This window comes from Scyliorhinus canicula, chromosome 17, assembly GCF_902713615.1.
Source record: "Scyliorhinus canicula chromosome 17, sScyCan1.1, whole genome shotgun sequence".
Lineage (NCBI taxonomy): Eukaryota > Metazoa > Chordata > Chondrichthyes > Carcharhiniformes > Scyliorhinidae > Scyliorhinus > Scyliorhinus canicula.
This window is the reverse complement of record NC_052162.1, coordinates 86,343,980-86,371,890: the sequence shown is the minus strand read 5'-3', so window position 1 is coordinate 86,371,890 and position 27,911 is coordinate 86,343,980. Positions and strand designations below refer to the sequence as shown.

Here is a 27,911-nt window from a genome sequence, read left to right as displayed (position 1 = left end):
GCCAGCGCTGAAGGGATGGCGCGAGTTAGCGCATGCACCAAAGGGCCGGCGTGATCGCGCACATGCGCAGTGTGCGTGATCCCCGCCCCGCCCGGAAATTGGCGCCGGAGAATTCGGCAGCTGGCGTCGGGGCAGGAGTCACGCGCCCCCCGGGGATTCTGCGCCCCGGCGGGGGGTCGGAGAATCTCGCTGACTCAGTCTGAGAACACGCACGTACAGAATCAAAAACAGCTTCTTCTCCACTGTTACCAGACTTATGGACTGACCTGATTAACACTACACCCCTGTATGCTTCACCCGATGCTGGTGTTTATGTAGTTACATTGTGTATCTTGCGTTGCCCTATTATGTATTTTCTTTTATTTTCTTTTCATGTACTTAATGGTCTGTTGAGCTGCTCGCAGAAACATACTTTTCACTGTACCTCGGTACACGTGACAATAAACAAATCCAATCCAAATCTCGGCCATGAAAAGGTCATGATTTTTCAGCATTCTTATTTTCCTTTCATTTCGTTTGGTGGGCCTGGGGAATGAGGAAGGAACCAAGGCATGACTGTGAAAGTATAATGATCTAATGCCTTGCCGTGAACAAGATGTGGCACTCCGCTTGAGAGTTCTCTTCAAACAAGATCAAACTGAACAGTACCAGCAAAGTGTTATTTGCTTTTGAAATGTTCACTCCAGTGGTCTGTTGTGCTGGCTCCTCAGTCTCAGCTTGGAGAATCCCGCCCCACTACTCCGACGCCAGCTGCCGAATTCTCCAGCACCGTTTTTTAGGCGGGGGCGGGAATTGCGTCGCGCCGGTCGGTGGCCGTTGGCAGTGCCCCCCCCCCCCACCGGCGATTCTCCGCGCGCGATCGGCCAAGTGGCTGCCCATTCTCGGCCGGTCCCGAGTGGGACCTGGCTCTGCGGGCAGCCTGCAAAGTTCTCGGGGGGGGCACGGGGGGGGGAATCTGGCTCCGGGAGGAAGCCCCCATGATGGCCTGGCCAGCAATTGGAGCCCACTGATCCACGGGCGGGCCTGTGCCGTGGGGCAACTCTTTCCCTCTGCGCCAGCTGCTGTCAACCTCAGCCATGGCCTGTGCAGAGAAGAACCCTCCTGCGCATGCGCTGGGATGATGCCAGCACACGCTGTTGCTCTGACGCATGAGCCAACTCGTGCCAGCCGGCAGAGGCCCTTCGGCACCGGTTGGCACGGCGCTAAGCTCTTCCGCGCAGCTGGCGCGGCGCCAACACTGCCGGCGCCGGCCTAGCCCCTGAAGGTGTGGAGATTTACGCACCTGCCGGGTGGCCCGACGCCAGAGTGGTTCACGCCAGTCCTCGGCCCGCCCCGCCAGGTAGAGGGGAGAACACGCACGTGTTCTGACTTTAATTTGTCTGTGAAATGGTTAAATCATCAGGCGCCCAGGGCTTTCCATAGTTTATGCATATAATTTGAAAATGTTGGGGGTATCTTTATGAAAATGAACAGAAATGCTCAGCCTGCGGAATGAAAAAGTCTATTAATTTGATTCTCAAGTTAGACAATTTGCATATGCGAATCGAATTAGGAAAAAGACTTTCCACAGTAACTCAACACTCAGAAGCCCTAACTTTAGAAAACATGATGACATAATTAGGACGTTAAGGATAAAACGGCCATAAATGATCCGATTAAGGTATTTGAATATTGATTATGTTAATTAGGATAATTCAAAGACACAAATTAGGTTTGTGTAAAGATTGTTCTTCTCTCTATCCATGGTTAGCTTTATCTCCCCATCTACCATTAAATGCATGAGGGAACAATGATTTCATACTATGCTACCAGATTAATTAAACTGTACGTTAACAGTGACTGGAGGAAGAGGAAATCTGCCGTCTAGACCTCATCTGTTGCATGAATAAACGTTTCCCTCTCAAGGTGCCCAACAATGCGATGGATTGGTTGGTATAAGTCAGTGCAAAGTGTCTATAAGCTCTTTGTTGGGTTCAAGATATCTGTGCGCCATCATCCTGAACCAGACACATTTCCACATGTCTTTGCATCTGATCTTCCACCAAATACATTAACAACAAAAGCAAGAGCCAATTTCATTTTTTCATTTATTGAAAATAGATCATATATCGGGGGCTCTCAACAAAGTGCTCAAACAGTAAATTATGATATCGACACAAGTGAATCTTGCGAATGCTGCAGGCATTTTCGAAGGACATTCAGGCTCGAGGGGCCGAATGGCAGGCTCAAAGGGCCGAATGGCCTCCCCTTGCTCCCATTTTCTATGTTTTCTCTGTCTATCTCCAGGCATCAGATTCAATGTGGAAAGTGAAGGAAGCCCAACAGCAGATAACCTATTACAAAGGAACCTTCCACTCCACGGTGACCTCTATTATCATGAAAACAAAGATCAGAACTTATAGGGGAACAACATCACCTTCCATTTCACCTGCAAGTCACCACTCCCCAACACCGCACACCCCCACCTCCACGCATGCCGCAGCCCATCCCGGCTTGAAAGGATCAAAATGCACAAAGGATTGGGGGAGGTTGATAGCTACACAGTAAGAAATAGGAACATAATGGCATAGGAAATAGGTGTAGCAGTAGGCCATTTGGCCCCTCGAGCCTGTGGTACCATTCAATTAGTTTATGGCTGATCTTCTACCTCTCTATCCCCATATTCCTTGATATCTTTAAAATCTTGAAATCTGTCGATCCCTGTCTTGGGAATACTTCATGGCTGAACTTCCACAGCTCTGGGGTAGAGCAATTAAAAGATTCACCGCCCTCTGAGTGAAGGAATTCCTCCACTTCTCAGTCCTAAATGGCCTGTCCCTGGTTCTGAGACTGTGCTGGATTCTCTGCCGCTTTCCCAATGTTCCCGGTACAGTAGAGGATCTCGTGTGTGTGGGGGGGGGGGAGGGGAGGGGGGGGGGGGGAGGGGGGAGGGGGGGGAGGGGGGGGGGAGGGGGGGGGGATGACCCTCTCGAGCTCTGTTAGAATTATTCGTATACAAGTTGGCTTACATTAACACTGCAATGAAGTTACTGTAAAAATCCCCGAGTCGCCTGTTCGGCTGCACTGAGGGAGAATTCAGAATGTCTAATTCACCTAATTTGCACATTTTTCGGCACTGCGTCTCATTCTTTTAATTGCTAGAGAATACAGGCCCATTCTCCTCAATCTTTCTTCAAAGGGCAATCCTGCCATACTCAGGTCAGCATGTATTAATGTATTAGATGGGGGTCAGATTAAGAGGGAAGACAGTAAGATCTAATTCAGGCTTGTAAATGCACAAGAAAGCATGGTAAATAATGTTGGTGAGTTGCCGGTGCAGATAGTTGCATGGTAATATAATCTTTTGGTGATATTGGAGATTTTACTCAAAAAAGGACAGGATTGGGCGTTACCTGCATATATTCGGCGTCAGGAAAGATCAAGAAGGAAAGACAGGTGGAAGGGTTTAATAAGGCCATAAAAGGTCCACACCGAGTTTTGCAGGAACAAAAAATTACTTTATTTACAACTGCTATTATGTACAACTCCAGTAGTTCAAAACTGGATCTTCCTTCTTTGGTGCCTCACTGGTCGAGTCTATTCATACATAGCCAGACATTGTTAGAAGTTCCCCGCCCCTTATCGGGAAGCTCGTATTGTGCAAGGTCAACTGGGTAGTTAACCATTGCCACCCCGTAAGACCCGTGTGGGTTATAACTTTGGGTATTGATTATGGAGCACATTTTAGCATTGGAGAGCAAGTAAACCCTGGAATGTTCAATGATAAATCCACTCAGTTAGAGTTAGGGAACAATAAAGTTAGCATTACACTACTAGATATAAAAGCAGGAAATGCTGGAACTGCTCAGCAGGTAGGGCAGCATCTGTGGAGAGAAACAAACTTAATGGGCTGGATTCTCCATTTCGGAAACTATGTTCTCTCGCCGGAAATAAATTACACCAGTTCTATGATCCCCTTGTGGTCGTAAAGCATGATGCAATTCAGTATTCCACACCATGCAAATTTATGCATGGCGTGGAATATGAGGGATTCCCAGGGAAATCCTGATATCGGGCCGCCATCTTGAGCCGGACAGCTGGTTCATGATGCAGAGCAAGGCCAGCAACGCGGGTTCAATTCCCACACCGGCTGATGTTATTCATGAGGGCCTTGCCTTCTCAACCTTGCTCTTCGTCTGAGGTGTGGTGATCTTCAGGTTAAACCAGTTCTCCCGCTCAAAGGGGAAATCAGCCTATGGTCATTGTTATACTGTCAATTCACTGTGCGACCAGGAGAACGAGTGAACATTAGGCTTTATTATCCATGAGCTCGCCTGCCAGTGTCGGCTGTACAAATGAGTGCCACCCACAGGTGGCCGATCTATATATCGTCCCAGTGAGGGCAGAGCCTGAAGCAGCACCCGCTGGGGTTCCAGTACAGTACCTGGAAGGAGACGGTAACATCATTTCCAGGTCATAGGTCACAGCACTATGCAGACAGTTCATACATAGATGAATACATTCACCACAGTCATCTAAGACTAAGGTGGCTTTACCTTTACTGTTACGATCAATCTGTCTGACGCAATGAAAGAAAGACAAAACCTACATTTACACAACATCTTTCACAAAATCTCAAATCACTGTACAGCCAGTTATGTACTTTCGAGTTGTAGTCACTGGCCTAACATAGGCAATGTGATCAAATGGCGGAGCAGGATCGAGGGGCTGAATGGCTTACTCCTGCTCCGTATACATATGTTCATATGTCATCTTGGCTAGATGAGATAAGCTGGGCTAGATGGCCTTTGTCACCCAAAATTATCTTGGAATAGAGGGTTGTTTCATGGCTGGAGTTCTGTTTATTTTGTTATTGATGGATGTTTACTGTATGTGGGCTTTGTCGGATGAAACTGCCAATACAGGAGTGTGTGTGATAGGCTCTCAGTAAATCACTAAACCGTGTTGCTCTGCACATAATTCACAGGAATCTTTTCCACTGACTTTAACCTTGACCTATATTCTATTTACCTATTATCCCACTCTATCTGAGTGCTTTTTATGAGTTTTTTAATGAATTAAATATTGTGTTAAAATGGTGTCGCATAGTAGATATAGTGAGAAGCAACAACCATCAGTCTTCAGACTTGCTAATCACTAAACGCAGATACAATTGTGAACCATTGAGTCTTTTTTCCGAGTATCTTCAAAGTTCTGTTGCACAGACATATTGAAGGGCCCAGAAACAGGAGACTCACCGGGACCCAGGATTCCCTGGCCCTCGGTAGATGTCTAGAAGTTAAGGCCTGTGTCCATAGGCATATGCCTGCTTCCACTCCTCCGCATCTGTGTTCAGCTCTCCACACCGTTCTGTTTTCCACATCCTTTGAACACCCCTCCCCCACCTACCAGGGCTCCTCCTATCTCTGACTTGCTGCCAAAGTTATGAATACCCTACACTGATATGTGTAACTCAACATCTGTTTCTCTAAAAACATTATTAATGAAACACTCCCTACTAGCAGGAATTTTATGTTTGGCGCATTGCATAGTGTTACCATCTAGATGGAGGAGAGGGTAAGTCTGTGATTACTAGTCCATTTGAAGTGGGGTCATTCAATTAAACAGGTCTGTGAAGCTTGAATAATCTACAAGAGACCCAGATATGAGGTGACAAAAACCCTAATGGTAGAAAGCTGTGGGTCAAAGCCACCTTTTCCCCCCCGGTATTGCTACACTTACCAGATTTTCGCCCTCAAATTACTCATTTGCTGTCTCCAAAGGTGCCCGGGTGCTCGTGTGCCCTGAAGAGGTGGAGCGAGAGGGGTGTGTGTTCGAGGACCCCGTAAGAGGTAAGCTGGATGCAGTGGGGGGTGGGGGATTCTGGAGGCTGGAGTAGGGTGGCTGAGGGGGTCAAAAGATCTGGGCGATATTTATAAATGGCGCCCTGATCCGCGAATACTCTTACCGCACTGACGAGCTGAGTTCACCAGAGCAGGAAATTATGTAAGTGCGGTCTCGCTGGGGCATTCCAACACAGGGTAAAAAAAACGGCGATGTGCCGTTAAATAGCTGCAGGGGCCAAGAAACACCCCGCCAGTTGCTCCCAAAATGACACTTCAAAATGTTTCCCAAGAAGGTGTGCCCAAGAATACTGGAATGAACCGATCATGTATACCTTAAAATGGGACATCAGTAAAACGGGAAAATAAGAATACTGGTCTGATCTGGTCTTGTATACTTTAAAATAGAACACCAGTAAAAACTGGGAGATAAGAATACTGGTCTGAACTGTTTTTTCTATTTGGAGGGAGCCAGTCATTAGAAGAATATTCTTTTAGAACCTTGTTTTTGTCCACTGTTTGTACATCTCCTCGAGTCCCAGCAATGTACTGTAAAACGATATGACTCAATGACTGCACTGAAACGCAGGCCTATTTAAAGACTGCCTCTTATCTTCAAATCAGCTGAGTTTACTGCCAGACATACAGTAAATTATATTTTGGCCTGACAGGGGCTCGCAGGTCGAGGGAAGATACGCCCAATGTAGACATTAGAACATTACACCCTAACCAATTGAAATGAGGCAGCGATTAGAAAGTTTGTTTGAGGCGATTGTTGACAATATAAAAACTTCAAAAGAAATATTTTCACTTTGTGTACAGAGAGCAATCACATTTGGCCAGATAAAATACTACCCTGAAAATATTGTTAATTTCTAATTCATAATATAATTTTTCCTCAGCAAACAACTGGAATTAGACGAGCGTTTTCATGTGCTGTGTTATAAACAGTACTGATAATATTAAAATGGCCTCCTTCTGCACTGGAGAGATTCAATGATTATTCTATTTGAACACAATCTGAGTCAGCTCATACGCTCCGGACCCAACTTTTCCCTTCCCAAGTCAACTTCACCAAAGGAGTATGCAGACTATCTATTTCTACGTCAGGCATGCAACACTTTCCATTTGTTTCATTTGAACAACATTTACCACTCATCAGCCCAGGATCTCAGAGTAATATATCTCCTTCTGCAAAACGTGTTACCAATTCCCAGTTTTAGAGCTCTCTTCATCAATAGTAATTGGTTTTGTTACATCCAAACTGGGCTCTCTGTAATTTCTCTGCTCATCCTGAAATATTGCACGAAGCAGGTTTTGATTGAACAAACAATCAATCTGTACAGAGAACCTGGTTCAGACAGTCTTATTCATTGATTAATGAAGACTACAACATGATTTTTACACATGATTAGATTCAACAGTACCATTAAAGTCAAAGAAAAATTTAATTACAAACCAGTTGCATTAAATCATAGAATTTAGATCATAGAATTTACAGTGCAGAAGGAGGCCATTCGGCCCATCGAGTCTGCACCGGCTCTTGGAAAGAGCACCCTAGCCAAGGTCAACACCTCCACCCTATTCCCATAACCCAGTAACCCCACCAACACCAAGGGCAATTTTGGACACTAAGGGCAATTTATCATGGCCAATCCACCTAACCTACACATCTTTGGAAGCAAATATTTAAAGAGGCGGTGAGGTTGAGGTGTAATAAGAATTTCCACTGAAACATGCAAGGATCAGCAACAAAATAATTATTAGTACTGTGTTATATTATTGATGGATAGCAGCCCTAGATTTGAATTCCAGTTTCAAACTCATTACTAGTCTCCACTTAGTTGCTTGCAGAATAGGTGAAAACGTGGATAGTGGTGGCTGAGAAACATGGCGAGATACGTGTTTGCGTGCTGTTATAATAATGGAGTTAACAGATGCTGAGGGAACAAAGAAACCTTCCCTTCAATCCTTTGACATTCTCTTCAATCTCATCTCATTGTCACTTCTTTCGGAAAGGGGCTGTGGCAGAATGGGTTATAATTTGATAGGGTTGCGATTCAACGGGAAAAGAAGAGTCCGGTTTTGGGCGCGTTTAGTGGGATGTTTCTTTGTGCCTGCAGCGCTGAGAATGACCTCAATAGCAAACCTGACTCTTTTTTTTCCGGCCTCAGTGAGGAAGGTCCTGTCAAAGTCGCACTTACCTCTCCATTTTTAAATGCTGCCCCGACCTCACAACCCCATTTGGTCTCCCCACCTCGACCTGTGGATCCCTCAAAACCCCCAACTTATTTGTTAGGTGGTCTTTGAGCCCCCCCCCTCACCCCACCTCCTAAGAGCAGAGCACCCCCCCCCCCCCGAGCCCAATCACTGGCACAGGCAACCTGGTACTGCTAGCGTGGCACCCTGGCAGTACCCCCACCAGTGTGGAAGTGACACATGGGCACCCTGGCAGTACCAGGGTGGCACTGCCTTGGTGCCATGGTGGCAGTGTCAAGGTGCCAGATGGCAGGCTGTCAGGGAGTGCCAGGGTACCATCCTACCGAGCCCACACTTCCGGGAGCCTCCGATGGTCTGGGAGACCCCTCCAGATGACATTATGCCTGGTCCATGTTTGTGTGGACCAGTGTTAAACGGCATCATGGCGAGGTCGACAAGCCGAGGGCGTTCGTTCCCGAGCCTCAGGAGCATCGGAGGCTGACATATTTAAGTGAGCCTAACTGCAGGAAACTCATTTTGAAAGGAGGGTGGACAAGCTCTGATATAATAGCCGCAGCTCCAACATCACTTTTGAGTTAGGTTCCATGCCTCGAGCATGTGGATGCTGAATTTAACTCTAATTAATTGAAATTCTTTCACTGTTGCTGGGTCAAAACCCTGGAACCCCCTTCCAAACGATATTTTATGTGTTACTGCAACAGATATACAAAAAGGCAGCTCACCACCACATTCTCAAGGGAAATTAGGGATGGACAATAAATGCAGGCCTAGCTATGATGCTGAAACCCCGTGGGCGAATTTAAAAAAAATTAGGAACAGGAAAGCTCATCAATATTTCTAACTAGGGTTTTAACTTTATAAAAGCCTAATTAGACCACACTTGGAATATTGCGTCCAGTTCTGGTCGCCTTATTATAGGAAGGATTGGGTGCTTTGGAGAGGGTACAGAGGAGATTTACCAGGATGCTGCCTGGACTGGAGGGCACGTCTTATGAAGAAAGGTTGAGGGAGCTAGGGTTTTTTTCACTGGAGTGAAGAAGGAAGAGAGGTGACTTGTTAGAGGTGTACAAGGTGATGAGAGGCATAGATAGAGAGGATAGCCAGAGACTTTTCCCCAGGGCGGAAATGGTTGTCACGAGGGGACATAATTTTAAGGTGATTGGAGGAAAGTATAGGGGAGATCTCAGAGGTAGGTTCCTTACACAGAGAGTGGTGGGTGTGTGGAATGCACTGCCAGCAGAGGTGGTGGAGTCAGAGTATTTGGGACTTTTAAGCTACTCTTGGACAGGCACATGGACAGCAGTAAATTGAAGGGGTGTAGGTTAGGTTGATCTTAGATTATGATAAATGGTCGACACAACATTGTGGGCTGAAGGGCCTGTACTGTTCTATGTTCTCTATGTTCTAAACCTAACCGTGTTGCATTGAGACTGATTGTAATCCTGTTCTGCTACCTTAGTTGAGATTAACTGATTTAAAGGAGACCAGGGACTGAACCTGATGTTGTGTTCAGTTGTTCTGTGTTTGATCATGTGTGGCTGTTTGCCATTGATTCTCACTGTGCTCGATTAGTTAAGCCTGGGTTTGGACTTGGAGGAAAGTAAACAAACTGCGGAGGTTGCTGGAAGCAAAGAGCTTGGGAGCATGGGGCAGACATTTGAAAGCACTGTGAATAAATTCCTGTTACATGTATATAAATTGATGTTCCATCGGCATGCTTCAGGCATTCTGCGACCAGTGGGCACCACAAGGGCTGGGGTACATCATCACCCCCCGGAAAATCACATTTTAATTTATTTAGTTAAGTTTCCTATTGATGTTTTATTTTTGTTGCAGTGCCCTGTCATTCTTGTTTAATTTAGTGATTATTGTATATTATTTAAAAAGTGTCAACTGGTGTGTCATCTCTGAATATCTCCGAGATATAAAATATACAACACCAAGATCTACCAAGTTCGTGGTTCAATGTCAAATTGAGTGAGCCATCACAAATGTAGGGGAATAATCTTTGAGGCAAAAAAGTAAATAATGCTCATTACTTTCTGAGATACCAACACTGCGTAATTATTAATGTTGCTTGTTGTACATGAATAGCAACTTACCAGAAGTCAAAAGGAATCCACCTCCTAACTTGTACAGTTTTGCACTCACAAATGGCACTGCACAAACGACCAGGAATCCTCCCACAAGACCAGCAACCACACCTACTATTATGAATGCTGTCCAGAAGCCGCGATACACTGTGTAAAGGAAATAATATAAAAGTCAATTAATCCTGCCGATTATTTCACTGTATTCACTTCAGTTTCTGAGTACAAGCTGACCTGTCATTGAATTGTTCATGAACAAATGTACTAGGAAGAATTTGTGTCTCATTTGTTTCTGTAATCTAATTAGCATTCTCTATTTCTTTCTATTGCACCACCTCTGCCATTTTGTTCTTCTTTCTTTGCCCCTACATTTCTCTCTGGTTTTCAAACATATCCCTTATTGGGTGGAATCCTAAGGAGGTGCCTGGGGTCTTGGCGGATGACTAGAGAGCCAGCGAGGCCTTTATATCACCTCTTGTGCTACTCAGGCACAAAACAGGCCAGAGGTAGGCCTTCTCCGAAGGTCACATCCCTCCCTCCTGGATAATTAGAAGCTGGCAGCCCCTCTGTACTCGGCATTCCCAGTGGCCAGGCTGTGGCTGCTGCTGGTACAACAGCCACCCAAGGCCTCGGATTGAGGAGGGCATGACTGATGGCGGGAAGGGCTCACAGAAAGGGGGTGGAGGTCACGTGGGAGGATGGCGGTGTGGGGTCTGCCGCAAGGACAGGGAGTTGACTTGCATTGGCACGCAACAGTAATGAAACATATCCCCACCAGTACCAGAACAGCCCCCACCAGTACCAGAGCACATCCCCCTGCCGGTACCAGAACTCACCCCCAACGGTACCTGAACACCCCCCTTGCTGGTACAAGAAAACACCCCAAAATTACTAGAACACCCCCCACCAGTACCAGAGCACATCCCCCTGCTGGTACCAGAACTCACCCCCAACTGTACCAGAACACACCAACAGTACCGAAACAGATCCCCACCGGTACCAGAGCAGACCCCTACCGATACCAGAACATACCCCCACCGGTATCAGAATGCTTCCTCGCAGGTACCAGAACACCCCCTCCCCCACCAGTCCCAGAACACATCCCCAGCAGGAACAGAACACACCGTCCATCCGCTGGGCCTCGGGACCCACATTGTGACAGTAAAATTCCAGCTTTTATCTCTCCCTTCTTTCAGCACTTGGTCCATAGCCTATAGAGACCAATGACATGCAGTTTAGGTGGATTGTCACTAGATGGAGTTACGGGATAGGGTGGGGAATTGTAAATAGGTACGGTGCTCTTTCAGAAGGTTGGTCCTGAGTCGATGGGCCGAATGGCCTCCTCCTGCACTATAGGGATTCTATGATTCTAGAATCATAGGGAGTCTTGTCTTGGAAGAGGTTTTATTTTGTCTCCACTCATCAGAGTTGAATAGGAAACTAGGAGAAGAACTTTTCCATTCAGTACTCTTTGGTATTTGATGCTTGACATAGACATGGTGAGCCCAAGAGCCTGGTTCTGTGCTCTACGCCTCCCTATGACTCTGATTCCAAATGAAGCAGCAACTTCACAAAATTTGTATTCTTGGAAAATTGAGAAGGTGAGTTCATAAGACTCGGGGAAGATTATTTTGAAAGAGGGCTCAAACTTTGGCCAAATGAATTCTACCTTTGTACGACAACATGAGAAGGTATAGAAGCTGAACTGACAATTGAAAAATTCAATGGGTGCAAGATAAATGAAGGATGGAAGAAGAATATGATGGCCTTCAGAATGCTATAAGCAAATAATTGGATGAATGGATCTCAAGGTATCGACTAACCAAGTGGAAGAGTGTTGGAATTTGTAAACACACTTCCATTTGTCAATCAATCCTGGGAGAATAACGGAGACATTGGTCATGTAATTACCACAATTGAATCAGTAGCAGAAAGTGCTAAGGAGTTAATCGGCCAATCAATTACCAAAGACCATACAAACAATAGAGAAAAGATTTATATACATATAGATAGTACACAAATGTTACAGAGAACCATGTACTCTCATTTCAAGCAATTATATTTTTAAACATACCAGCAGTACTGTCATGTGAAGATACAGGTCCTAGCGCGATTGGAAAAGGGAAGAGATAACCATGGACACAGTACTTGGAAGGTGGCTGGTTTGCTGCATGATACAAAATATGAAGACATTAATAAAATTCTCCAAGACAATGTAACAGATTTGTGACTGCAGGTTCGATATTGCTGAACTTCTTATCCGTTCTTTTTTAGCTTCCTGTGTCTAGATTGGTTTGACCATTAGTAAATAAGAACTAGGAGTGTAGGCCATCTGGTCCCTCGAGCCTGCTCCGCCATTCAATAAGATCATGTTTGATCTTTTTGTGGACTCAGCTCCACTTACTCGCCCGCTCACCATAACCCTTAATTCCTTTACTGTTCAAAAATCTATCAATTTTTGCCTTAAAAACATCCAATGGGATAGCCTCAACTGCTTCACTGGGCAGGGAATTCCACAGATTCACAACCCTTTGGGGGAAGAAGGTCCTTCTCAACTCAGTCCTAAGTATGCTCCCCCTATTTGGAGGCTATGCCCCCACCAGTGGAAACAACTCCCCTGCTTCTATCTTATCTATTCCCTTCATAATTTTATATATGCTGTAAAATTCCCCTTCATTTTTCTAAATTCCAATGAATGTAGTCCAGGTTTACTCAGTCACTACTCATAAGCCAATCTTTTTGACTCCAGAATCAACCTAGTGAATCTCCTCTGCACCCACTCCAGTGCCAGCACATCCTTTCTCAAGTAAGGAGACCAAAACTGTACACAGTACTCCAGATGTGGCCTCATCAGCACCCTGTACAGCTGCAACATAACCTCCCTGTTTTTAAACTCCAGCCCTCTGGCAATGAAGGACAAAATTCCATTTTTCACCAGTCTTTGTTGTTCAGGTTCTTGCACTGGAATATTGCCTTTCACATTTTTACAAAAATCACTTAATTAGTTTTAAATTGGGATCGCTTGCCATTTTAACGATTCCACTCTTGTAGCTTAGCGATAGGATGAGGGAGGCTGAGAGCAAAGATAACAAAGGGTTCCAAAGGTCTGAAACGGAGAGGATAAATTTAAAAAACCTGTGCTTGAAATCCTGGAAGAGATTATTTTGCAGAGATTTTTTTAAAAATAATGCTCTAGGTTATTGTGCAAACATTTAAAAAAACATGAAATGTATGGATGCCTGCAAGGATCAAATCTAGTTTCACAAATTGTTTTACTTGTTTGGTCCAGACAATGGTTTATATTTTTTGGTCAGTAACAGATTATTTTGCAGCGGTGAAAGGCAATGTGAGCGAACAGGTCACTTCAACTCTGGAGCACATGTCAGGACATTTAACACTGAAAATAATAAACTGGTGTGGCCCGATAGCAGCAGAAATTTCCAGGAGTGTTTCAGATTAGGTGGCTGATGGTATAGTCAAAAAGGCAGGATTTTTTTAAGGAGAATTTGGAAAGCAGACAAGGATGTTAGACAGTGGAACCATTTTGGGAGCGGGTGCCAGAAGTCTGAGCCAAAATAGCTGAAACAGGTCGTCAAGCCACAGAACAGTGGGGGTGCATGTTAGTAAAGGCTCCAAAGGGGGGGAGGGGGGGAGGGTGAGAGTTGAAATAAAGGGTGGAAAGAGGTTATACAGAAAGATCATGGGTGTGATTCTCCGTCCCGCACACTCGATTTAGGCACGACGTGCCCTCGCCAACAATGGGATTCTCCATCCCTTCAGCCAGCCAATGGGGGCTCCCACGTTGGGAGATCCGTGACCGTGAGTGCGTTGCCAGCAAAACGGAGGATCCCGCCAATGGAGAATCCAGTGTCAATTAAACAGTGTCAATATTTATAACTTCAACGGATAGATGGAAGGGCAACAGTCCAGGTAGGCAAAGGCTGGGAATTAGCTAAGCAATATTTCATCAGTTTTATCCCATCTGGATGAGTTTGTGTATGGTGGAATTTGAGAAGGAAGCAAGGAGAGTGTTGGAGAACTGAAGCCTGGATGAGTGCTTAAGGAAAGATAGGGTAAGTGAGAGATGAAGGTGGAAGATGTTACAGAGGTAGAAATAAGCAGCGCTGGCTTCATTTCATTTCCTTGGAAACTCATTCTAGCTACAACCTTGTTGATTGACCTCAGCCCACTGCTCAATCTGCTTCGTGCTAAAGGAGCAAGGAGCAAATCAAATCAGTTATATTTGTCACTATGAGCTTGATTGCTTTCCTTAGGAGAAAATGTGAAATCCAAAGCTGATATTTGTGACACACCCTAGATTGATATATTTGTGAAGCATTAAGTAAGAATATATTAGCCTGCAAATCCCTAAACCCTTCTCTATGTTAGATGTGGGCCGGTTGATAGCACTCTCGCCAACTGAGTCAGAAGGTCATGAAGGCGACCCCACTGCAGAAACATGAGCATAAATCTAGGTTGACACTCCAACCTAGTACTGAGCAAGTACTGTAAAATCACTGGCACTGTTCCAACTAAAAAAGGCAATTAATACCTTCTGAGATCAGTTACCTTACTCTGATAACGTTTGGCAGCTTGAGAGGATTTCAAGCTGGCCTCTCTGGTCACAGGGGAGGTGCCAGGGGACTAGAGTTCAGCTAATGTGGTCCCACTATTTAAGAAAGGTTGTAGAGATAAGCCAGGGAACTGCAGACCAATGAGTCTCACGTCAGTGGTAGGGAAGCTATTAGAGAAACAGGAGAGAATCTATCTGTACTTGGAGAGGCAAAGTTTGATCAGGGATAGTCAGCATGGCTTTATCAGAAGGCGGTCATGCCCAACAAATTTGATTGAAGTTTTTGAGTATGTGACCAGGTGTGTCAGTGAGGTAAGTGCAGTTGATGTAGTTTACATATTTTTCCGCAAAGCCTTTGACAATGCCCCACATGGGAGACTTATAAAGAAGGCAAATGCATACGCGAAACAGGGGAACTTAATAAGGTCAAAATCAAAATTGGCTTAGCTGTAGGAGACAGAAGGTGATGGCAGACAGCTGCTTTAGTGACTCGAAACAAATGTCCAGTGCTGTACCACAGTCATCTGTGTTGGGTCCCCTTTTGTTTATCATTTATAGAAATGACATAGATGACCATGTCGGGGGATAGGATGAGTAAATTTGCAGATGACACAAAGATGATAATAATTATTATCGCTTATTGTCAGAAGTAGACTTCAATGAAGTTACTGTGAAAAGCCCCTAGTCTCCCCGTTCCGGCGCCTGTTCGGGCAGGCCGGTACGGTAATTGAACCCGCATTCCTGCCTTGTTCCTCATTACAACCCAGCTATTTAGCCCAGTGTCCTAAACCAGCCCCTAGATTGGCCGGGTGAGTAACAGTGAGGTTGAGTGACTTTGGTTACAAGAGAATATAATGGGATGGTCAAATGGGAAGAAAAGTGGCAGATAGAGTTTAACCCTCAAAAGTGTGAGATGATACACTTTGGAAGGAGTAATTTAACAAGGACGTATTCAATGAATGGCCTGACACCAGGAAGTTGGAAAATCAAAGGACCTTGGCATGTTTGTTCGTAGATCTTTGAAAGCAGAAGGACAAGTTAATAGGGTGGTGATAAAGGCATATGGAACATTGCCTTTATCAATTGAGGCAGAGGTTACAAAAGCAGGGAGGTCATGTTGGAACATTTAAGCTATGAAGAGAGGTTGGACAGGCTTGGGTTGTTTTCGCTGGAGCAGAGAAGACTGAGGGGCATGGACAGGATGGATAGGGAGCAGCTGTTCCCCCCAGTTAAAGGGTCAGTTACGATGAGACACAAGTTCAAAGTGAGCGGCAGGAGGATGGGGGGGGATTTGAGGAAAAGCTTTTTTACTCAGAGGGTTGAGGCGGTCTGGAATGCATTGCCTGGGAGGGTAGTAGAAGTTGGTTGCCTCACAACCGTTAAAAAGTACCTAATTGAGCACTTGTCATGCCATAACATTTAAGGGCAAGTGCTGACAAATTGGATTAACTGGTCAGGTATCTTTCATGCATCGGTACAGATGCGATGGGCTGAAGGGCCTCTTCTGCATTGTGTGATTCAAAGGGAGGTATGCCAGTCTCAGCGTGCATGGGTTCCATGTAAGTGTGTAAAGGGAGCAGCTCTGATTAGTGTGGGACAGTTGGTGAAACTTCAGCCCATGACCTCCTTCCCTGGAATTTATAGGTCCCAGATAATTGGGTTGAATCCAATGAAGCCTGGATCTGGTCAATTTTCTGGCTCCCTAGACCTCAGTTTTTCTCCCCACAGTTGCTGAGCACTTCCAGCATTCTCTGTTTTTATTTCAAATTCCCAACATTCCAGACTCACTCTCTTGCCACTTAACTCATTGTCATTTGTGGGAGAGTGCTGTGTGCGAATTGGGCTTCCACATTTCCATGCATTAACGGATTGACCACACTTCCAAAGCACTTTGCAACAATGAAGTGCTTTGGCGAAGACTGAAGCAAGGTCATGAAATGCATGATGTAAATGCAGGGCAGAATTTTTCGACACAAGCCCCGCCCATCCTCCCCCTCCCCCTCCATCCTGGTGGCGGAAGTGGCTCTCCATCCCTGAGATCTTCTGGCCCTGCTTAAGTCTGTGACATGTTGTGTGGCTCGCCCATCCCATGCCAGGGAACCCTCCATGTGGGGAGTGGGGGAGGTCACCTTCGGCAAGGCCGGAAGATCCCGCCATCGGGATAGGCCGTAAAATCCCACCCGCAAGCATTTCCATCTGTTCAAGATAATGATTAACTATTGCTGGAAAATGGTTGAATAGGGACAACAACAGAGTGGTCTCTGTATTTCAGTTGCAAGCACTTTTGGGTATGATACAGATATATCAGGTGCACATCAATGATTGAAGTTGACAGCACTACTCACTGAACCAGAAATTCCAAATACTATCATGGGAAATGTCTTCAGTGAACCAGCAACGCCAGATGAAGCCCTCGTGGTGAAAGGTAATGGCCGATTCATCACGTCCTCCTGTTGCTTGCCTGTTCTGCATATCAACATAGTAGATAACATATTAGAAGTAGGCAGTGGACAGCTATGAGATTCAATTCATAGCCAAGGTGCGCAAGAAAGTTGTGTATTTGACAGATTAAAATCAAACAATTTAAGATTTTTTTTCTGGCTAAACTTATCTAAAATGAGCTGGGGTGGCTTACTACAGGAAAGGAGAATTGTCCTGGTTCCCAGATGTCGTGCTTTGTAGACCAGCTTGTTGGTAAGGCATTGACATTACAAGTTATCGTGAGGCAATCCAGATAAAACATGAAATATTCAACCATAAAACCTTAAATATTCACTCCCTTCATCACCGATGCATGGTAGCGGCAGTGTACACCATCCACAAGATGTACCGCAGGAACTCACCAAGTTTCCTTTGACAGTACTTTACAAACTTGCGACCTCTACCACCAAGGAGTGGGACCTGGGTTCAATCCCAGCCTTGGGTGACTGGCTGTGTGGAGTTTGCACATTCTCCCTGTGTCTGCTTGGATTTCCTTCCGGGTGCTCCGGTTTCCTCCCACAGTCCAAAGAATTGCAGGAAATTGTCCCTTAGTGTCCAAAGATGTGTAGGTTAGGTCGGGTTACGGGGCTACAGGGATAGACCGGGAGGGTGGGCCGAGGCGAGGTGCGCGTTTGGAGGGTCGATACAGACTCAATGGATCGAATAACCTCCTCCTGCACTGTAGGGATTTTATGATAAGAAGGACAAGGTTGACAGATGCATGAGAACAGCACCACCTGCTAATTCCCCTCCAAGCCCTACACCACCCTGACTTGGAAATATAATCGCCGTTCATTCACTGTCACTGGGTCAAAATCTAAACGCCCTCCCTAACAGCACGATTGGTGTGTCTACACCACAGGGACTGCAGCAGATCACGAAGGCAGCTCACCACCACCCTCTCAAGGGCAATTAGGGATGGGCAATAAATGCTGGCCTAATGAGCAGCACCATGCCCCATGTAAACATTTTCAAAAGAGAATAGAAGGTGCATAATATAATTGAAGATGTCAGTCAATGGCAGCGGAAAGGTCAATCAGGCAAGGTGCCGGTAGGAAGCTGCTGCTTCAAGCTGGTCCAGCAGTGGACCCACAACATGAATTTGGGATGAGACAGTGAAGGAGAGTGTTTGTACAGATGCGTAAACGATGAGATAACAAGGTAATGCACCATTCAGTCTATAAATTCAGTCTCTGTGGTGGGCGACGCATTCTGGTTGACCGAACGAGCATTTGGCTCTGGTGAGTCGGAGGCCTTGCTCGTGGATCCTGTGGAACACCCGTTTGAGGCGATCGATGTGCTCCTGAGGAGTTGTGGACCAGATAATGATATCATTGACGTACACTCGCACCCCTCGATGCCCTCCATCATTTGTTCCATTATGCGGTGGAACACCTCTGAGGCATAGATGATGCCAAAGGGCATTCGGTTGTAACAGTAGCGACCGAACGGGGTGTTGAATGTGCACAGCTTTCGACTGGACGCGTCCAACTGTATTTTCCAAAACCCCTTGGAGGCATCCAGCTTCGTGAAGAACTTGGCATGAGCCATCTCGCTGGTTAGCTCTTCTTGTTTAGGTATTGGGTAGTGTTCCCTCATGATGTTACGGTTCAAATCTTTGGGGTCAATACAAGTTCGAAGGTCAGACTTTGAAATGAGGTTTGCTAAAGCGCCGGTGTCCAGCTTGAAGCATATGCGAGCCTTGTTGACCGTAAGGGTGGCACACCACTCGTCATCTGGATCAAGCTCATTATTGGGAGTTGTTTCACCATCGTTGATGAAGGCAGCGTATGCTTGGTGACGATGCCCACCCGGAATGGGGATGCGAGGCCCTCGGTGTCGGGATCTGGGAGAAGGTCGGAGTCGGAGTCTGCAACGGGTTGCTGTACTGACCGGACGTTCCTGCCATGTGGCTGGGATCGCTGGATGCTGGGCAGTGGAGCACATCTGCAAAGGGCTGTGTAGTGGCCAAGCTTGCCACACTGGAGACAGCATCGAGATTTCACGGGACATTGCCGATTTAAATGGGCAGAGCCACAGTTGGAGCACGTCATGGCGCTGCCGTCAGGACGTTCCGTGCGCCATCGCGCATGCGCAGTGCAGTCAAACGATGTGCGCACTTTCGCAGTTCGGTCATCGGCCTCGCCATCCCCTTGGTCGTGGAGCGCATGTGCAGGAACCCGGGGAAAGCGCGCGAAATGGCCATCCTCATCCAGACTCAGGCCCTGCATTTGTTTGATGGCCTGCACCCATTCCGCATCGTGAGGACCTTGCCGTGCTGTTTTTGCCGCCTTGATATGGGAGTACCGGTTGTTAGCATGCTCGTGGAGGACGCAGGTCTCGATGGCGATGGTAAGGGTGAGCTGCTTAACTTTTAGGAGCTGCTGGCGAAGGGGATCGGAGTGGACCCTGAAAACAATCTGATCCCGGATCATGGAATCGGAAGTGGAGCCATAGTTGCAGGATTGCGCGAGGATGCGGAGATGGTTAAAAGGGACTGAAAAGATTCATCCTTACCCTGAAGCCTCTGCTGGAACACATAACGTTCAAAGCTCTCATTGACTTCGATGTCACAGTGGCTATCGAACTTCAGCAGGGCTGTTTAAACTTTGTCTTGTCCTCGCCTTCAGCAAAGGTGAGGGACTTAAAGATGTGGATAGCGTGGTCCCCGGCTGTAGAAAGAAAGAGCGCGATCTTCCTGGCATCCAATGCGGCTTCGAGGTCGGTGGCTTCAAGATACAGCTGAAACTTCTGCTTGAAAATCTTACAGTTGGCACCGAGGTTGCCGGCGACGCGGAGCGGCGGGGGAGGGCGGACGCTGTCCATGTTACCGGATGGCTGATCGCTGGTCAAAGGCAGACTATCTCAGGGTAGGTCCATCAAACTGTAACATAACGCACTGGTACCATGATGTGTTGGGTATGCTGGGACTGCGAGGACTACGTTTACTGCAGTGGTGAGAGAGACAGGCTTCCAACACTTGCAGAAATGCAACTCGATTTTATTGAACTCTTAACTATCATACATGCTTTAACTGTGGGCTGACACTATGCTGACTTGACTGGAGACCTGAGGCTAACCTGACCAGACTATCTTACTACCACATGGTGTTTGTTCTAGTTGCTCCTCACAAGCTCTGACTGTCTCAGAGGCTGGATCCCAAAAGAGAGCGGGAAAACTAGTGCACTCTGGCTTTGTAGAGGTCGTGTCCTGTCTGGTGATAGGCTGCTGTGTTCTCTGTGTTCACTGGTCATCCAGTGTGTCAATGACTGCCTGTCTGTGTACCATCATATACTTGGATGTATATTATGACACTTTCAAAAGAAATGGAAGGATTTATTGGGAGGAAACAAGATCATTATATGGACAAATTTTGTCCCGCTGATTATATGGTTAATGGTACACCTTGGGCGGGATTCTCCAACCCCCACGTGGCGTGAATACCGCCCCCGGCCAAAAAAGGGCGCCGGTGAATATGGCAGCTGGCGGGATTCATGCCACGCCGGTCGGGGGCCATTGGCAGCGACCCCCCCTGCAATTCTCCGGGCCCCGATGGGCCGAGCGGCCGTCCATTTTTGGCCAGTCCCGCCAGCGTGAAACACTCAACTCACGTACTAGCGGGAATTGGCAGGTAAGTTGGCGGAGGCGGTATCGGGGGGGGTGCGGGGGATCCGACCCCGGAGGCCACTGTGGCCTGGCCTGCGATCGGGGTCCACCGATCTGCGGGCGGGCCTGACCGTAAGGGCACTCCTTTCTTCCGCGCTAGCCCCTGTAGGGCTCTTACATGGCCGGTGCAAAGAGAAAACCCCCCCCACCCCGCGCATGCGGCAAAATATGCTGGCCAGTCTGCGCATGCGTGGAACCAAGCCGACGAATCCGCGCATGCGCGAACTCATGCTGTCCCTTCGCCGCCGGCTGGAGTGGCGCCAACCTCTCTGGCTGCTAACTCCCCCGAGAGGCCAAAAGCAGGATTTGCCCTGACAAGAACTCCAAAGTCAATGTTCCTGGGCCCTCCCCACTGCCATAATTAGCTTCACGCCCAGGACCGCGCCGAGGACCGGAAGCTCGTATAGCCCTCGGGTGGTGAACAACATTGCAGGGCACTGCCCTGGTATCTCGGCAATGTTAACCTGGCACTTCCAACCCAAAGGTGCACTGCCAGGTTGGCACTACCAAGTTGGCACCGTCAGGATTGGGTCCAGGGGTGGGATCACCAGGGAACTACATTGGGGGAGGGTTCACACTATTTTGGGGGGGGGGGGGGGGGGGGGGGATCATTGAGGCCCTGATACTGGAGATGGTGGGTGCGGGAAGGGCTTTCACTTTCACTGAGATCTGGGCGGCCTTTATAATCAATCAGTCAGAAGAACATATGAAACAGGAGCTGGAGTACGTCCTGCAACATCAAAATACTGTTCTGTCATTAAATACGGTTATTGTTGGTCTTTTACGATCAGTTTACTTACCCAACCTATCCTCAGATCCCTTGATCCTCTTAGAGGTGAGAAATCTAGCAATCCCAGTCTTGAATATTCTTAATGATTGAGATTCTGGGGTAGAGAATTTCGAGTGAAGACATTTCTCCTCATCCCAGACCTTTTTCAGAATTTATGACTCTGAGATCTAAACTCTCCAGCCAGGGAAAACAGCTTCTCACCACAAGTCATAGAGTTTACAGTGCAGAAGGAGGCCATTAGGCCCATCGAGTCTGCGCCGGCCCTTGGAAAAAGCATCCTACCCAAGCCCACACTTTCCACCCTATCCCCGTCAACCAACAACCCCACCCAACCTTTCTGGACACTCAGGACAATTTAGCATGGCCAATCCACCTAACCTGCACGTCTTTGGACTGTGGGAGGAAACCAGAGCGCCCGGAGGAAACCCACACAGACATGGGAGAAAATGCAAACTCCGCACAGACAGTGACCCAAGCCGGGAATCGAACATGGACCCTGGAGCTGTGAAGCAACTGTGCTAACCACTGCACTATTGGACCCTTGAGAAGTCTTCTCAAAATTTTTCACAGTTTAATCGGATCCCTTCTAATTTTTCGAAATGCCAGCGAATATACGCCCATTCTACTTAATCTATCTTCATAGGACAGCCTCTCCTGGCTCTCAAACCAGGAATCAATCGAATAAACCTTATTTATGACCCTGGGGGATAAAATCCATAGAATTCCTCCAGTGTAGAAGGAGGCCATTTGGCCCATCGATTCTGCACTGACCCTCTGAAAGAGCACCCTACCTAGGCCCACTCCCCTGCCCTGTCCCCTTAACCCCCACCTAACCGTTGGACACAAAAGAGCCATTTAGCATGGCCAACCCACCTAATTTGCACAACTTTGGACTGTGGGAGGAAACTGGAGCACCCCGAGGAAACCCACGGGGAGAAAGTGCAAACGCCACACAAAAAGTCACAGTGCTAACCACTGTGCCACCCTTGGGTACAGGTATCAAAACTGGATATGGTACCCTCTGGGAGTGCTTTCATCAAGGCCGCATATAATCCCATTAATTCTTCTTTCCTCTTAAACTGTAATTGTTTTGCAATAAAGGCGAACATGGATCTCCAGTGCTCATTTCAAGTAAGCAAGGAATGGTGTCTTGTGTAGAGACCATGGGAGCAAAGGAATTTAGCTGTTAACCCAGAATACTTAAGGGTCTGTGCCACTTCAGCAGCGTATGGCAGCTCAGTTCCTTCATGTTGCAAGGCGCATAAATTTACAGCTGTGATGCATTTTCAATCCTGAAAATTCTTATGTTACCAAGCTGCACTTTCAAACCCCAAAGGTTCTTTCACACGAGGTTCTGGCACTTCACCATCTCCATGTGCTGTTTTCAAATGAAAATGTTCCCATGAGAGACACAGCACTGATGTTTTATGTGCCCTACAGCTGTCTGAAGTGTAAATGAAGAACGGAGCTCGAGATTTCCAACAATCAGAGTTTTGGCTGACCGCTATCAGCAATTACCTTGTAAGGCAATGTTGCCGTATATGCTTTACACTGTTACTGCCATCTCATGGGCAATAAGACTTTAGCATATAGATTGAACTCTTCAGTTTGACATTTTAAATGGTATGGAAGAAATTGGTTAAGATAATATGAGGAAATGAGAGAAACCTTTCTCCTCAGAACAGGGGAGGGAAATTGGAGATTTGGTAGAGGTGCTCAAAAAAATATATAAAAGCACATTACTGCCGATGCTGGAATCTGAAACCAAAGAGAAAATGCTGGAAAATCTCAGCAGGTCTGGCAGCATCTGTAGGGAGAGAAAAGAGCTAATGTTTCGAATCCAGGTGACCCTTTGTCAAAAAATATTATGGAAGCTATTTGGTTAGAGAAGGCGCCAAAATGGTTGCTGTGCTAATAAGAAACATCCATCTGGATTCAGCATGCAATTTTCCAGTTAATTGATAATCATCATGACTTAAACCTGCCTGCAGGCTCTGAAGCTGTCAATTAACTGCAGGCTGAGTGCTCGAGCACTGATGAGGCAAAATTTTCCTGGAGATTTAGCTGGAGCCTGCACTCACTCACTTCCACTGAAGTTGTGCAGTTTGTAGGTCATGTGAAAGAGCAAAAGAGGGGGTTGACCATGTGCTCTGATCTGGCACCAGATGTCCTCGTGGAGGAGGAGGAAAGGTGTCCACAGAGGCAACAGGTGTAATGCAGGTGGGGAAACAGCCAAGATCGTTGGCCCCAAGAGATGGCTCCAGTGCCACAAGGAATTTGGTGACTTGACAAAGATGTTTCAGGTAAGTTCTTACCTCACAAACACACTTAACAACTGCACTGCACCACAACACACTTTATCCACCATCTAGGTATATACTGGCATTTAAACATCTCTCAGTATTGTATACTCCAGAGGGATAACTCTTATGGTATCTGTAGTAATCCACGGGAGGCAGGAGTTCCGTCACCACACCAATATTTATTTACAATAATGATATTACAGGAGCAGCTATAAACAGTGCTGCTAGCAGTCCAGTCAACTTAAGACTGGCTCACAAAGCCTACACAGGTGATTATATGGGTCCCCTCAATGAGCTATCATTGAGGGAGCTCATACTCCAATTGGCCAACCAATAAAGCCAATTGGAGTTCATTACAGTATCAAATCCCAATTTACATTAGGAAACCGGACAAGAACCCCCTATCATTTTTAAACTGAGGAAAGGATACTCCACGCCCCCTCCCTCCTTCTGGGAGTGATTCCACTGACAAAATATTAGCCCGCCCACCACCTCCCCTGCCTTGATTGTCTCAGGGAAATTCTTATTAGAGTGAGACTGTCTAGCTCTAATATGCTAATTTGCAAAATAATGATCCCGCCCACAATGGAGGAATTCAGATCACGACATCACGTGAGATTGCGTCAGATCTTGCGAGGTGTGGTGAGCCTGGTAAGTCCCGGAAGCGGGATCCCCTAGCATTACCGGCACTGCCTTTCGGATCCAATGCACCCGGCAGATTGTGCCCAAGATCTTCATACCTTAACCATATCTCTTTTACTAACGTTACTACAACAGATACATAATACAGAAAAAATTCCTACATCCATCACATAACTCACAGCATGTGTGGCTTCACACATATAAACACTCCTGTCAATACAATCATTCTCAATCGCTAAGATTTAACAATCTGTATCAGGACCAGCTAGTGTTTGAAACAAACATGTTGGACTTCAACCTGATGTTGTAAGACTTCTTACTGTGCTCACCCCAGTCCAACGCCGGCATCTCCACTTCATGACTACCATCGACACCGCATTCACCTGAGGAAGGAGCTGTGCTCCGAAAGCTAGTGTTTGAAACAAACATGTTGGACTTTAACCTGGTGTTGTAAGACTTCTTACTGTGCTCACCCCAGTCCAACGCCGGCATCTCCACATCATGGCTATAATATAATGCAGTGTTTTTCAAACATTTTTTCCCGAGACCGGTTTTTACCAACCGGTCATCGTTCGGGGCATTCATTGGCCGATCTTCGCGACGATTTTCACTTATTTCACATCTTTAATGCGACAGGCAAGCCTTTTTGGTCCTCACAATCTCACTTACTTTGTTCATTCAATGTTACATTTTTTGATAATGGCTTCACCTGATTATTTAAGGTCTCACTGCATCCGTTGAAAAAAAACAAGAGGTTTTTTTTTCCTTGATCTTGCCATGCCAATTTTGAGGGTTTTAAACTTTCATTTGCCAGTTGTAATAATCCACAGGAGGCAGGAGTCCCGTCACCACACCAATATTTATTGCCAATAACTAGATACAAGAGCAGCTCCAAACAGTGCTGCGAGCATTCCAGTCAACTTTAGACTGCTCACAAAGCCTAAACAGGTGCTTATATGGGCCCCCTCAATGAGCTATCATGGAGGGAGCTCATACACCAATTGGCTAACCAATAATGCTATTGAAGGTCATTACACCCATTCCCCCCCTCAAGGTCCGAGGAATTCCTGCCAGCTGGCATTCCTCTGAGCTTCTTCATGCTCCTCATGTCCGGGTCTGTCACCTCTGTGTCGTCCGCCGGGTCGTTCTTCGACGTGGGCTGGGTGTACCTTATAGGTGCCCGTCTTTTGCTTGACGACCTCCTTGGAAGTTGTTTTTCCTCCTCCTCAGGGAGAGGTGTCGCGGCGGCCTCGTCGAATGTGTCCATCTCCGACTGACGACTGGATGACGGGGTCTGGATAAATTGCTCGGGGCTGGGGTGTGGGTATCTTTTCCGTCTGGTCTATCCCAGCTTGAGGCGGTCCTGCTTCGCCTGCCTCCAGGTGTGGTTCCGCTGCCCTTATTTGGTCTAGGTGTTTCTTCAGCACCTTATCTCCTATCGAAACCATAGGATATGGGCCCTGTTTGGGACTCTACCGTGCCTTTGACCCACGTTGGTCCATTCCCATAATTCTTGACCCAAACCGGTGCTCCAACTGGAAATGTCTCTGCCGACTATTATCATGCCCCCTGCGTTGGGCCTCCTGTTGTTTCTCCACTTTCCCCGTAAAATTTGGGAAAAGGAGACTCAGCCTCGTTCACAGCCGCTTTCCCATTAAGAGTTCAGCTGGCAGTATGCCCGTTGTGGAATGCGGTGTGGCCCTGTAATCAAACAGCCAGTGGGAGAGCTTTGTGTCCATTGACGCTACCGGCTGCTTCCCGAGTGCCACTTTTAGTGTCTGGACCGCTCTCTCTGCCAGGCTGTTGGTCGCTGGATGGTAAGGGGCCGTCTTGATGTGGCGGACTCCGTTTTCTTTGGGGAATTTTCCAAATTCCCCACTTGTGAATGCCGTTCCGTTGTCCGACACCAATACCTCCGGCAGTCCATGTGTTGCAAACGAGGTCCTGAGCTTTTCGATTATCGATGCTGTGCTTGCCGTGTTTACCCGGTGGACGTCCAACCATTTGGAGTGGCCATCCACTATAACCAAAAACATTGAGCGCATGAAAGGGCCGGCGTGGTCAATATGCAGGCGGGTCCACGGTCTGCCTGGCCATTCCCACGGTTGCAATGGCGCAGCTCGTGGCACTCTTTGCCCTTGTTCGCACTCCTGGCACCAATGTACCAAGGCTGCTATGTCGGTGTCCAATCCTGGCCACCAAACGTAGCTTCGAGCTAGCATCTTCATTTTAGACACCCCTGGGTGTCCGTGGTGTAACTCAGTTAAGATTTCCTGATGGCCCTGAGCTAGGACGATTACCCGGGCTCCCCATAATAGGATACCGTCTTCTACGGTTATTTAGCCTCTTCTGCTCCAGCATGGGTGCATCTGGGGCCCCGCTTTCCAGTTGCCCTGTTAGCAGTAAATGCTTCATCTTGGCTAAAACTGGGTCTTTTTGCGTCCACAACCGAATATGTTGTGCGTCTACTGGTAGGGTGTCCAAAAAATTGAGAGTCATTGCTGTCTCCTCTACTTTTGGTATTTGTGGCGGAGTGTCCGGGAGGGGAAGTCTGCTCAAAGCATCTGCATGTGCTACTCGCGTTCCCGGTCTGTGCTCCAGAACGTATCTATATGCCGCCAGTAGCAACGCCCAGCGTTGGATTCTAGCTGATGCAATCGGGGGTATTGACTTGTCTTCTTTTAATAACCCTAATAACGGCTTATGGTCCGTCACTATGGTGAATTTCCGCCCGTACAGATACTGGTGAAATTTTTTTACTGCGAATATCACCGCCAGTCCTTCCTTCTCGATTTGGGCGTACTTCCTCTCAGCCATCGGCAAGGTCCTTGAAGCATAGGCTATTGGCCGTTCTTCCCCATTCCTTCCTCTATAGGCTAAGACGGCTCCTACCCCGTAAGGGGATGCATCACAAGTGACCACCAACTCCTTCCTTGGGTCATAATGCTCTCGGACATTTTCAGATGACAGCTGTTCCTTAATATCCCTAAATGCTCGGTTTTGGCGGGCGGACTATTTCCATTCTTGCCCCTTTTTTAGTAGCTGGTGGAGGGGTTCTAGGATGGACGCTCTATTTTCAATAAATCTGCAATAATAGGTTACCAACCCTAGAAATAATCGTAGCACCTGGACCGTGGTGGGAGCTGGAGCTTCTTTTATTGCCCTTACTCTGTCTTCTAATGTGTGTAAGCCTGAGTCGTCTACTTTATATCCCAGGTACGTCACTTGTGGGGCCAGAAAAACACATTTTTCTCTTTTAAGCCGTACACCTGCCTTTGTGAAACACCACTTCCTCCAGGTTCCTTAAGTGTTCCCTGTTCGTCC

At 46.9% G+C, this 27,911-nt stretch overlaps 1 protein-coding gene across 1 annotated transcript in view; it reads right to left on the bottom strand.

The window, feature by feature from the left end:
* The window catches only part of LOC119952395 (transmembrane protein 182-like), a 54,466-nt gene that overhangs the window by 12,519 nt on the left and 14,036 nt on the right, over nt 1–27,911 (bottom strand). Inside the window, exons 2-4 of the mRNA XM_038776116.1 lie at nt 17,051–17,171; nt 12,207–12,299; nt 10,145–10,282 (exon numbers count right to left, since the gene is read on the bottom strand). Of these exons, the coding sequence (XP_038632044.1) occupies nt 10,145–10,282; nt 12,207–12,299; nt 17,051–17,171 (352 nt within the window). The remainder of the gene's footprint in view (nt 1–10,144; nt 10,283–12,206; nt 12,300–17,050; nt 17,172–27,911) is intronic.